The 12,032-nt window shown below is 46.6% G+C and overlaps 1 protein-coding gene across 5 annotated transcripts in view; it reads right to left on the bottom strand.

The window, feature by feature from the left end:
* The window catches only part of SLC4A4 (solute carrier family 4 member 4), a 134,970-nt gene that overhangs the window by 113,430 nt on the left and 9,508 nt on the right, over positions 1-12,032 (bottom strand). For 4 of the 5 annotated variants that reach the window (XM_041459667.1, XM_041459673.1, XM_041459668.1 and 1 more), the window contains exon 1: positions 7,444-7,571. The exons of the other annotated variant lie outside the window; for it this stretch is intronic. In XM_041459667.1, the coding sequence (XP_041315601.1) occupies positions 7,444-7,526 (83 nt within the window). In that variant the 5' untranslated portion in view covers positions 7,527-7,571. Of the gene's footprint in view, positions 1-7,443; positions 7,572-12,032 lie in introns of those variants that run through there. 5 annotated transcript variants of the gene reach the window in all.

Here is a 12,032-nt window from a genome sequence, read left to right as displayed (position 1 = left end):
CAGGGGTTTGTGCACACTACCCAGTGATAAAATATTTGCGTTGGATTAAGTCACAAGTAATTCAACCTAAGTCAGGAAGTTTCAGAGGATAAAGATTGCCATGGAAGGATCTAGGTGCAGAGAGACCGCAGCATACTTATCACAGAGGCTTTCAGTATCTTTTCCTTGGCTGACAAACGTCAGTGCCAAGTCATCGTGACAAAAGCGGCTCACCCTGAACACACCTGTGCACGCAGCAGATCCTTTGTACACCAACAAAATCCCTCACTCACCTTTTCAGGACTCGATCCTTGATCACAGCTGTCCTTGTGACCTTGAGGTTTCAGGGGTTTTTTGGTCTCTTTTACATAGACACGGGTTCTGCAGCATTTTAGCTGCTGAACTCAACAAATTCCTGCACTGCATTCCTTAGTATTACAGCTGAATTAGTACAATAGCGCTGATTTCCAAGGGAACCACAAAAAGCAACTCCTTAGCTCTCATATTTGTATTCAAGTCACCAAGGATCAGGACTTGTCTGTCCTTTCCATCCACTTGCCAAAAAATCTAGACAGAACATGGCATCTCAGCAAGCACTGCCTGATAGCTGATTAGTAAAGGTCCAAGGTGAGCAAACCCATTCTTTTTGGAAACTTTTCTAACAGTGCTGCCTCAGCAGTGAAAACAACATGCAGTGGGGCGCTGGCTCTGTAAGAATACCTGCTCAGCCCTGCCTGCCCATTCCCTGGGAAACCACTGCAGGGCCCTTGGAAGAAAAACTGCCAAATTCCCACTGACTTCCCTGCCCTGGCTCACTCATTTGGAAGAGGTAGAAACAGGAGGTGCTGAAAAACATTAAGCTGCAGTAAGACAGAGCAGAACACCGGAGGGTTATGGGGGTTTTTGTGAAGTGCTTGATGTGCCTCTCATGAATAATGCACCGTGTCTGCTTGAGAGCAATGAGCCATCCTGGAGCACTTGGAGCCACTCAGGTCACAGCAGTTCCTTCATGGAACCATGGGGTTCAAGGTGATTTCATCAACTGGGGCTATTGCTTCTGGTACCTTACAATACTTCTGCTAGCTACTGAAAGCGTGGCATGTTCACCTCAAGGGCTGGGAAACACAAGTTGTGTTCCACTCCTCTGGGAAGCAACACAGGTTTGGCCTTTGCAGCCCTGTGAGCAAGCCTTGCCAGTCTCCTACCAACTTCCAGGACTGCATTCTTTAAAAAAACACCCCTTATCTTCCCAGCAAGAGCAGCTCCTCCAAGAGCACACCGAACTGCCATACTTGTGCATCCCTCTCTGCCAGGAGCCCCCGAGCTGCTGGGGCTAGGGATGCGCTGACCGGGAGCTGGCAGTGCTGCTCAAGGGCCCTCTGCTGGGAAGCACCCCTGCTTCCCGTGCCCCCCAGCACCCCCAGGTCTGCAGGCAGCCCCAGGCACAGCCCCCCGAGGGGGTGAGCTGCCAGTGTCCCCTCAGCAGCGAGCAAAGATAGCAGATTTCATACGCCTCAAGTGGTGTCCTGCTCTGTGCCACAGGGAACGGGGCCAAAGCAGCCTTTGGTCAGGGCCAAAAACGCAGGGCTTTGTTCAAATAAAGCAAGTGTGTTTGTTCCTACACCCACAATACCCGCTGGAGTAGGACGCTGAAACACACGCTTCTGCTGCTGGGACCCTGGGACAACAAATACTCCCCCTCTCTGGAAGAGAGGGCTAAGGCAGCTTCAGCTGACTGAAGCACTTCTGGGCTCTCAAACACATCACCTGCTCTCTGCTTCAGAGTGAGTTCAGACAGAAAGCAGGTCAGAAAGGACACAGATCCTTTCACTTCTCAGCATAGGAGGGAAATGCAAGGCTGAAGTCAAACCCCTTGAGCACAAGGCTTACTGTAGCCACATAAAAATGGGGTACAGACCTGATGGGGTGCAAATGGGACGAGCAGTATTTACATCAGAAGGATTTCTTATTTTCCCAGTTTGTCCCCAGCTGTCATTTTGATGAGTTCCTTTCTCTTCCTCATTCCTCAGCTATTGGCATCCTGTGCCAAAAAAAAAAAAAAGCCACCAAGAAAGCTCAGAGGGATGGGCCAAGAAGCCCTGCAGCCCTTTTGTAGAGCACCTACTGTGACCCAGACCGATTCTTCTGAGCACTGAATCCTCACAGTGCAACAACCAGCATCTTCATCAAGATCCTCCTCACCTCCTGAGCACCAGCTCAGGAAAGCTTCTAATATTTTATCACTGACTGGAAGGACGAGGAGGAATCTCACCCACTCTCAGCGGAAGGTCAAGTCCAACAACATGACAAGTACAGACAAAAATTACAACTTACTTGGATTTCTACTGTCAAAATACAGCAGCACCCCAGCCAGCCTTCTCACCCTCTGGCTGGAGATAACTTCCCACAAGCAGATGGTGACAGGTATCAGGATTAGAAATGCTTTCCCTGATGTACACCTCTTCCTGCCTGCTTCTCTAAAATTGAATCCTTGCCCCTACAACACAGAGCATCTGCTCTTGAGCATCCTGTAGCCTGAAGGAAAGAGTAACTTGAATGGCAGGTCACTGTGATCCTCTGAATTCAAGACTACATCTTTTCCTGATGTAAAAAATGCCATCTGGGACACCTCCGCAGGGCTTTGGATATGCCAAATGCTAGCTGCAGGAAATCTGAAATACACCATCAGTAACACCACAGATAAATCACCAATGTCTCTACCTCATCCAGCCATATACACACCTGAGCAGTCTTCTCAGATGATGTCTTACAATGGATACTTGGGAAAAAAGCTATCAAACTAGCACCACAGGAAAGTACACAGTAAATCCATGGACATCTATATTGCTCAGCTCCAGACACCCTACCATCGATTGATTTACAGTGCTATTTAGGTTATTGTTCTTGGAACACTATTTTCCCCTCACTTTGCCAATTTAAACAACAAATACTCATCTCAATGTTTCTTCTTTTTCTCAGTTCATCTCAGCTCTTTGCATTTAACCATTCTCCTGTTGTGATAATATACTCTATTCCCAGTGAAAAATGTGTTCCCACTGGTTAACTTTTCATGTCTTCCCTCTGCAGGCCCTCTTTTGGTACATACCCAGGAGTGGCTGGTACTTATAATACATTGTATTTTCCCTTCTGTCATTTCATTTCTCAACTCCTGATAATTTTTAAGAACACAATTTGTGATGCCACACAACAAAAGTTTGGCTTGGTTTGTTGTTTTGGGTTTGTTTTTTTTCTTTTGCCTAGGGCTTCAGTTTATTATCCCATTGTCTATCCTGGGTCATCAGAAATGTTTTCTTTTCTTTTCACATAATTAAACAGCAGCATCATTCACGGCTTTGGATTTTCACATCTCTTGTTCTGTCTCTCATCTTTTATATCAACATTTCCTAAACAAAATATTGAAAACCAAACATTGGCAGGTCACATTTAGCCAGAAATTTGTACTCTATAAATAAAGCTTTGAGGACTTAATGACTTTTAAATTATTTGTTAGGTACTCCAGCAGAAACAGTCTAGTTCAGAGCAAACAACAGTTCCTCGGGAGCATATGTAACTCCAAAAGGGTTTTGCCACTTTAGGGCTGTTTGAAGAACAAAGCGTTCTAGGAAAAAAAAAAAAAATCTGAGTGAAAGTGAAACCGGAGAAATGTGTTGTCCAAGCCAAAACAAGGCCAAAAAAATAAGGGAAAAGCACCCCTGAGAGCTGGCTGCTCTTTCAATGCTCCTTCCAGCTCTGCAGCCTTTTGCTGCAGAAGCTCTTGGAAGTGCAGGCAGATGAGAAATACCCCCTGCACATAGCCCCAGATCTTTGGGATTCTTCCCAAAGAAAGGGACAAGCAAGTGGAGCTGAAACCTTCCAGAAGCCACACACTCCACTGGAAAACCTTTGGATAGATTCCCCATGGGTATGAAAACTCTGCCTGTCACATATCCAGCAACCTGGTTTTGTGGAAGGTGTCCCTGCCACTGGCAGAGTGTTAGCATGAGGTGACTTGTGAGGACCCTTCCAACCCAAACCACTCCGTGATTCCATGATATTGAGAGTTGCTCCCCACATTCAGCAATCACTGAGCTGTGCATTTTATGTGAGGCAGCACCAGGAAGTTCAGATGAGAAACCTGCCCACAAGACCTGTTGCTGAAACCACCTATTTAAATAGCTCTCGTGGTTACCTCCAGCAGCAGTCCCTAGCGAAGGCTGCAGCCAACAACCCACATCCAAGCTCCTCTCCGCAGGAAGGAGGCAATTTGGTGAGCAGGAGTTGAAGGCCAAGGAGTTCCTGGTGCTCTGGAAGCACTGGGAAGGGCAGGCAGTGGAACCTCAGGAGCACTGACCTGCAAGAACAGCCACGAGGACCAAGCTGCCACATAGAAGAGATGAAATGTCCTGGCCTCAGCTTCTCCGGCCTTCCAGCAAGCAAAATAAATCCAAGGCACATCAGCTTAAGACTAATAGAAATTAAGGCACTGTATGAAATAAAAATGTGCAGAAACAATATCTTCTGCCTTGAAAACTAATAAACTCAGGCTTCACCTCAACATTTGTGTAGCAACAGGAGATGACTGTCCTGAGACAACATCCCGCTCTGTGTGCTTTAGGGCTCAGGCATGATGGAGTATCCACAGATATTTGGGACAGCATGTTCTGGTGGAGCGTTTTAACAAAATATGAGTGCTGTCAAAGGGCAGGCTTTCATTTTGTGAAATGAACTCCAGAATAAAATATTGCCTTTGGAGAATCTCACATATCGTTTGATTAATACAAGCACATGAGGACTATCTCCATTTCTCAAAGCCTTGAACTTTTGGCTATGTTTTCCCCCACACACGTGGTCCCACCTCAAAGCTCCCATCCATCCTCACCAAGGGAGGGGACATCCTCAAGGCCCCTACCAGCTCATCCTCTGTGCCAGAGCATTCTCTTACCAAGCTCTGCAGTGGATCAGGGAAGAGCTGCTCTCCAGGCCATGATGTCTTCATGTACAGCCTTGCTTGTGGTGGAAAACGCAGCCTGGGGCACTGACATCCTTGGCTTCTCCCCTGCAGCAGAGGCAGCATAATCCATGTTCAAGCCCTGGTGGTATCCCTAGGCTGAATGTGTAACTATTCCAGGTGCCCTATCCATGACAGGGACAGAGGCAATGAGGATACCAAGGCAGCAGAAGCTGAGGGACACTATATGGACACATCCCTTGAGAAAACATCTTCTGGCCTTTTCCTTCTCCTTTCCCATCTATCTTACTTTGTGAGGTTAAATTCCAAGACTCCTCACTGAGTTGCTGGGGAGATTCCAAGGGATATTAATTGCTTCTTGAAATGACTTCAAAGGACCTTTTTTCCATCTCGTATTAATAGCCGGAATGAGGAAATTGGTTTGGATTTCATACCTACATCTGCTCCCCAAGTCTCTGTGCATTTCAAAACCCCATCTTAACCCAACCCTCCTGCTGTTAAGGGCTCCTACTCCATACAGGCACTCACACCCATCCCTTTCCACTTCCCCACAGATCTACAGCCCTGCATTCCAATTGGCAGCCAGAGGTACCAGAAATAACCACAAGAAAGGCTGCCATGAAACCTCCAGCCAAGTTTTGAGAATCCACGCACTTGACACAAGCCTCTGTGCTTAGAGGGCTTCAGCTGAAAGCAACCTGAACTCAGGCTCAAAAGGTTTGTGTACCAGGGATCAAATATCAAAAAAATGTAAACGCAATTACCTTTTTTTCCCCCATAAAAGCATGCAGGATAACAGTTGTTCTACAAGGCTGTTAGTGCATACTTGTAACAGTCTGCTGCTGCTCCTGCCCCTCCGGTTCTAGCTAATGGCTGGTTTTCATTCCTCAGAGGTTCCCCCAGCCCCCCCGCCAAAGTCTATGCTACAGTGATTTTGGAAACTGGGTCAAAATGCAATTACTACATTCCCATGCTTTGGGGTGGGGAAAGAAAATAAAAGGAGGAAGAATGGCAAGAAGCAATGGCATTGGCAGCGAGCCAGCGCTGTGCTCCCCACCCTCTCACCTGTGCCGCAGCCCCGAGCGCTCCCACAGCCGCTCCTGTCTCCCAGGCGTCAGGGAAGTCCCAAGGCAGGGTCTCCTGAGGGACCCTGGGCATCCCTGCCCTCATGGCTGTGCTGGAGGTTGGGAGCAGGTGGAAGATGCAGCTGGGGATAGGGAAAGGACCCTGAGCTGGGCAGCAATCCCTGCAGGTGACAAGCGGTGTCTGCCTTGTGATTCTTGGGGAAAGCCGTAGCACCCAGTTCAACTCTCCAAAGCTCTCCCTCAGGATGTCATTCCTGTCTTTTCCCTTCCTGTGGCATAAGCAATATATCCCAGTACTCTGGTTCCCCTGCTCCACTGCAAACATTTTCCACGGCAGAGGGAAAATATTGTGTTTAGACACGCCCTCGCTATTGTCACACTTAGAGCACAGTCCATCATAGCTTATCAAACTGCACATCTTCAGCATGCACGTGGTTTGCGACGACACGTTTACGAGGATTTTCACTATGGAAAAGGAATGACTCAAAGACTTATTTATGCCACGTCTTCCCAACTAGGTCTTTCTGAGAAACACAGAGCCCATTATACACATCCCCTGCCTTCCTCTGTCCCTCACTGTTCCTTGTACACACAGTTATTACAAACCAATTGCCTTTGCTGCTCCTCTCCTTGGCTTTGTTTTCCACAGTTCTCAGAATATCAGCTCCACCTCTGCACCATTTGCTGGCTCTGCTCCCAATTAATAACTGCAGGTTAGAGTTAGGTCGTTATGGCTGCAGATTAATGCAGAAAAACATTCAACAGCTTCTGAGAGATACAGAGAGACACACAACCTTTCTCTTCCTGACACGGAACGTGGTTTATCTTGCTATCCCAGTGTTCCAGGGAGATGTTATACCACTTATCTGAATGATTTAAACAGATCAAAAAGTTGGCTCCACAAGAGCATCTGCTGCTGACAAGAAGCCACAAGGCTTCAGTTATCTGAGAAGTAACTGTATATGCTAGCACAGGCTAGACAGATCGCACGTGGGATAAAAAAAATGAATTTTCATGAAATCACTCAGTTTTCATCCACATACCAGCAATTAAGTAAGCAGGAACACACAGCAAAGTGACAGGTTTCCACTGGATATCTGAATTCTTTCAGACTTGTTGCAAGGCACAGGATTGTGAAAACCCCAGAGATGTCTTTCTGAGGACTCTCCAGTTCCTAAATTCTCTGGAAAGCTCTCCTGTTACAATAACAGAGCTGGTGCAAAAGACCTTGCACCTGAGAAGAGTCTTATACGGGTCATGACCCGTATCAACAGGAAAAACTTGGTGAAATACCAACTCTGGCACAGAGAGAAAAGGCGGAGCTATGATTTCAGACTGGAGGTCATTGTAACCCCCCTGATCAATTCTGCCTCTCAGTGTCCCATCCCAAACCAGGCTGCCCAGACCTACCTCCAGTCCCTCCACAGATCCAGCTGTCCCATGGGTTCCTTGAGCAGGAGAACCAAGGGCTCGCAGCAGCTCGCCTTCCACATTTGCTCCAGTTCTGAGAGGCAGAGCCCTGCAAAGGCTGTCCCACTTGAACGGACGCTCCAGCTCCAGGCCTGTATGACATTTACTATAACCCACTTCTTCCCTCCCCTCTGCCCCCCCAGAGAAAGGGATCAAATAGTTTCCCCCCCGTGACATTTTGCTTCATTTGCCCAGCAGGCTGCGGGAGCGTCTCCATTAAAGCCTCTGAAAGCCAAGCAAGAGCAGCAATGCCTGCCACCCCAAAGTGGGGGACACCCCACCAACACCCAACCTTTCTGCTGCAGGCACAGAGGGCATGGGGTCCAGGACAAACTGCAGTATCCCTCTGCTACAATTTGCTCTGCACATGCCACAGGTGAAAGGCGAGCTCTTTGCCCAGTGACGCTGTAAGTAATACGTCTTGGCTGCTTGTCTGTGGGCCAGGCTGCCCATCTTGGGGCTGACCCTTCATCCCGCTCACCTCGGCCCATCCCTCCCCTCATGTGTTTTTCCTGGAACGTGGTGCCTCCACAAGCCAGCCCCACGTCCTGCTGTGTGCCCTCCCCACACTGCTGCCGTGGGACCCCCCCTCAGGGCAGCACGCGTGGACGTGAGGACACGGCACAACCATGATCTCATGTTTCAGCTCCAGGCTGCCAACAAGCAGAAGCAATAACGAGAAGGGAAAGCTGCATCCAGTTCCAGATGAAGGCCAGATAACACCTGCCACCAAAAGGGAAGAGCTGGCAGTGGGAGCCAGGATGAACATTTTCTTGATGTACAGAAGCACTGAAGACACTGGAGACCTGTGGTTCAGCAATGGACTCCAGTGTTCCTCCCTTGTGTCACTTGGGTTACTGTTCATTGCACCTACACTTGCCCTCATCCTGGTTCTCAACTCAAAAGCAAAGGCTTGACTACTCATTCAAAATGCAATATATGCCTCCACAAAACCCTTATCTCAGACACTAAGATGGGTTAAATTTTCTAATTATATGAATTCTCCACAGCCAAACTCTCTTGGAGTACACCTTGCTTCCAGTTGTACCTAAACCCATCAGATTCCTTGCTCAGCAGTTACAAGCAGAGGATGTACCTCCCTTTTCAAGGCAAGCATATGAGATAAAACACCAAACCCAAAAGCCATTCCCAAGGAAATCCCTTTTCCCCTCCACCTCAGACACTGCAAATCTCTGGAAAGGCATTAACTGGCAGAGTGAATCGGCTCAGGTCACGTATGGCTGAAGCAGGGTTTTTGCTTTCCCTTTGAAGTCCTGCAGCAGGCGTAGCTGTGGTAACGCCGGCTCGGCCGCGCTGTTTGGCTGCTCCTGCGCAGCACTTGCCAGCACCCTGCTTTGCCCCAGAGCCTGCTGAGCTGCACAGAGAGGCTCACAGCCTCTGCTCCCAAATGCTTAGGATGGAAGCAGACCAGGCACATGGGGGAGATGCTCTCACCTGCGATGGACAGGTACAAGGAGGAATGGATTTATTCATCTGCCATCTCCAGCATGGAAAAAACAAAACAGTTTAACCCCAGTCCAGTGCCTTTCCCATTTCCTTCTCAATCCAATGCACCTCCAGGCAATGGAAACTCATTATTAGCCTCCAGTTAAGCCTCAGAAGAGATTTTCCTTCGGTAATTAACTCTGCACTACACTCACTTTTTCCTGCTACCTTTTTGCTAGGACTCCTGGGAAACAAGTCTGAAAACATGATTGATTTAAGGAATGGTACTGAGTGATAGAAATGAGAATGGAAATAAATTCTAGAAATAAGATTCAGACCATCACATTATGTGTGCAGAGCAAGAAACTTAGCTGAGTTTGTGCCCCCGAGTTATCCAAGCACAGTGTCCACAGGAAGATATATTCTGAATGCATACTGGTTTAGGAAGCAGAAGCATGGCAGTGTTTTCATACCTGGTCTAAATGAAGTCAATACTGCCAAGTTACCTGGGAATACACAAGTCTGGTACACCTGAACAGGTAGTCACAGCCTGACAACCAGACCATCAGATTATTCTGTTTTGGGGGTTTTTTTCCCCTTTGGAAAGCTGGATTGTCACCCCCTTACATTAACTTGTGTTTGGGAACAAAGCCAAAGCAATACTGCTCCTAGTCCAAGAACACTTAATGAAGAACTGAATCCTGTTCAATTCAAACAGGATTCAAAGGCACAAGGTAGAAGAAAAAGAATGCAAAGACAGAAAAAGAACACAGCAGAGTATCCAGCAGTTTTCTCTCTTTTTATAGTTGTAAGGATTTCAGTACATTGGAAAGAACTTACTCTTGATGGCAGTATTCCGAATTCAGGGTGCAGCCATTATAGAAACCAGGAGAATTTCAAATTCTTCAGCTCCATGGAAATTAATACCAGGTAGGGGAGGGTGATTTATAACAAACCAAGCTATTTTTAACTGCCTCTTAAAATGTACATTTCTGGCTTTTACAGCTAGCACTGGTGTCAGACAAGTAATGGGTCATACTAAAACACACTGTGGTACTGAACACTCCAGATATACCCTTGAAGACAAGTTGCAGAAGGAGATGCAAAGGTTAAGTGAAAGCCAATTCCTTCTCTGGAGAGCCTGCTTCCAGCACAGGACATACAAAACCTGCCCCTGCTCAGCAGGGCACACGCCAGGGAGCCAGTGCAGAGCTGTGAAAGGAATTCACTCCAGAGGGGGCAGTTGATCACCAGGACCCTAAGACAGAGCAATGCCAGACTCTACCCCTTGCTCTGTGTCCCATTCCACACCCCTTTATCCAAGGCCCTCTTTGGAAAGAGGAGCCTGGCCCTAACCTCTGGACACCCATCCTCCAGACCCTTGTATGCACTAATTAGATTCCCTCTCTGTTTGCACCACCCCGTCCTGCCAAGTCTCTGGACATCCTACCAGAGAGGTTTGGATTCTTTCACAGGAATGACAGGCAGGTCACATGAAGGACAAGTCACATCCCTGCTCAGGCCAGCTCAATCCCTAGCTTTCACCATTTGTCTGTATGGCCTTGTAAATCCCTACTGCAAACATGAAGAAGCACAACAAGCTCTTGGAAAATACACAGTTCAGTCCCAAACACGTTTGTTTAGAGGTGTTTCAGAAAGAAAACAAAATAAATCTCTTTTATCTGTCGGAGTTGTTGAGGCAGCATTGCAAACATCTTTAAAATACACTATTCCATCCATTTGTTAGAAAATTAGTAGTTTATATGGATCCTGTCCACAAGTCTGAATACTTGTACTGTGCCCTTGCTGAACATCTTTCTTTCACCTGATTTTTGGGCAGTATTAAGGGAAGGCTCTCAAGAGGACTTCTTGCCACTTGTCTGGCACTTCAGGTCTCTTTCTCTTGGGGTTCTGAGATTTAGCAATTCTGTATCTAGCACTTACTGTTACTTTCTGCCTGTTGCTGATCCTCTGTTAATAAACAGATATTTTTTCACTTGTATCCACTTGTATTGGTTCCTTATTGGTGGAAAGGTATTGGTTAAACCTGTATAGAATGTTCTCCTTAGATTGTCTTAAACCAAGACTGTCGTGGACAGGTAGAAGAATTATAAAAGAAAGGACTCATCAAATCAGGCCTGCTCTGTTAAATTTATAGCTAGCCTGACATTTCTTCTAAGTGCAGCTAAGTAATTTGCAAGTTCCCATGCAAAAACAAACTTAATATGAAAGCTTATTAGCATAACAATTTATTCTTAGGTGAAAAACAACGAGCATCTGCATAAACAATAAGATCTGTCTCATGGGAATCAGTAGAAAAAACATGTAAACTAACTATAAATACAGAGTTTGATAGACATGCAAAACACCATGTACTAACCAGTAAACTAAGTGTGAATGTATTGTCCACCAATAAGATCTGACACAGTGCCTTCTGGTAATCCTGTAAAATATGACCTATACAAGAAAGATTGGGCTTTTCTGCATGAAGAAACTGAATCCCATCTACATATAAAGGCAACAAAAGACAAGCCCCAAAATGAACACTGGCGAGGAAAGGAGGGGAAAAAAAATAAATTCAAAGAACACTTTTGCTGCTGTCTGTAGAATGAGGATCCTAAAGAAAGATCCTAAAATCCTCTTTGAAGGTATTTTGAGAACCAAAGAAGAAAGGAATTAACTCCTTTCTGTTATTAACTTGCCTCTCGATTGATTTGCCAGTGGGACCAGGGTTAAAGCCTCTGACTTGAATTTCAGAAAACACCACTGACTCACCCAGAACCCTGCTCAGGTTTCTTAAACTTCTCCATGCTTTCATCTCCACTAACAAGAAGGCAGGAAAGCTCCCTTTCTCAGGGAGCCTGAAAACTGACAAGCACAACAGCAGGGAGAAGCTCAGGGAGAGCACTCGCAGCCCTGCATTTCAGCCATTCCGGAGGGAGTGCTGAGCTTAGAGGTCCAAGTTTATTTCCTGAAAAACTTGGCTCAATTGATCCATTTACAAGTTCAAGGCTTTCAAAATGAGGGCTCATTTTCATTTGGAGAATTTTCCTGTTAACACCAACAAATCGTCTGGTTCTTCA

Source organism: Pyrgilauda ruficollis, unplaced genomic scaffold (assembly GCF_017590135.1).
Source record: "Pyrgilauda ruficollis isolate IOZ18807 unplaced genomic scaffold, ASM1759013v1 scaffold139, whole genome shotgun sequence".
Taxonomy (NCBI): domain Eukaryota; kingdom Metazoa; phylum Chordata; class Aves; order Passeriformes; family Passeridae; genus Pyrgilauda; species Pyrgilauda ruficollis.
Note: the sequence above shows the minus strand (reverse complement) of the source record. Positions and strands in the feature narration are given on the sequence as shown.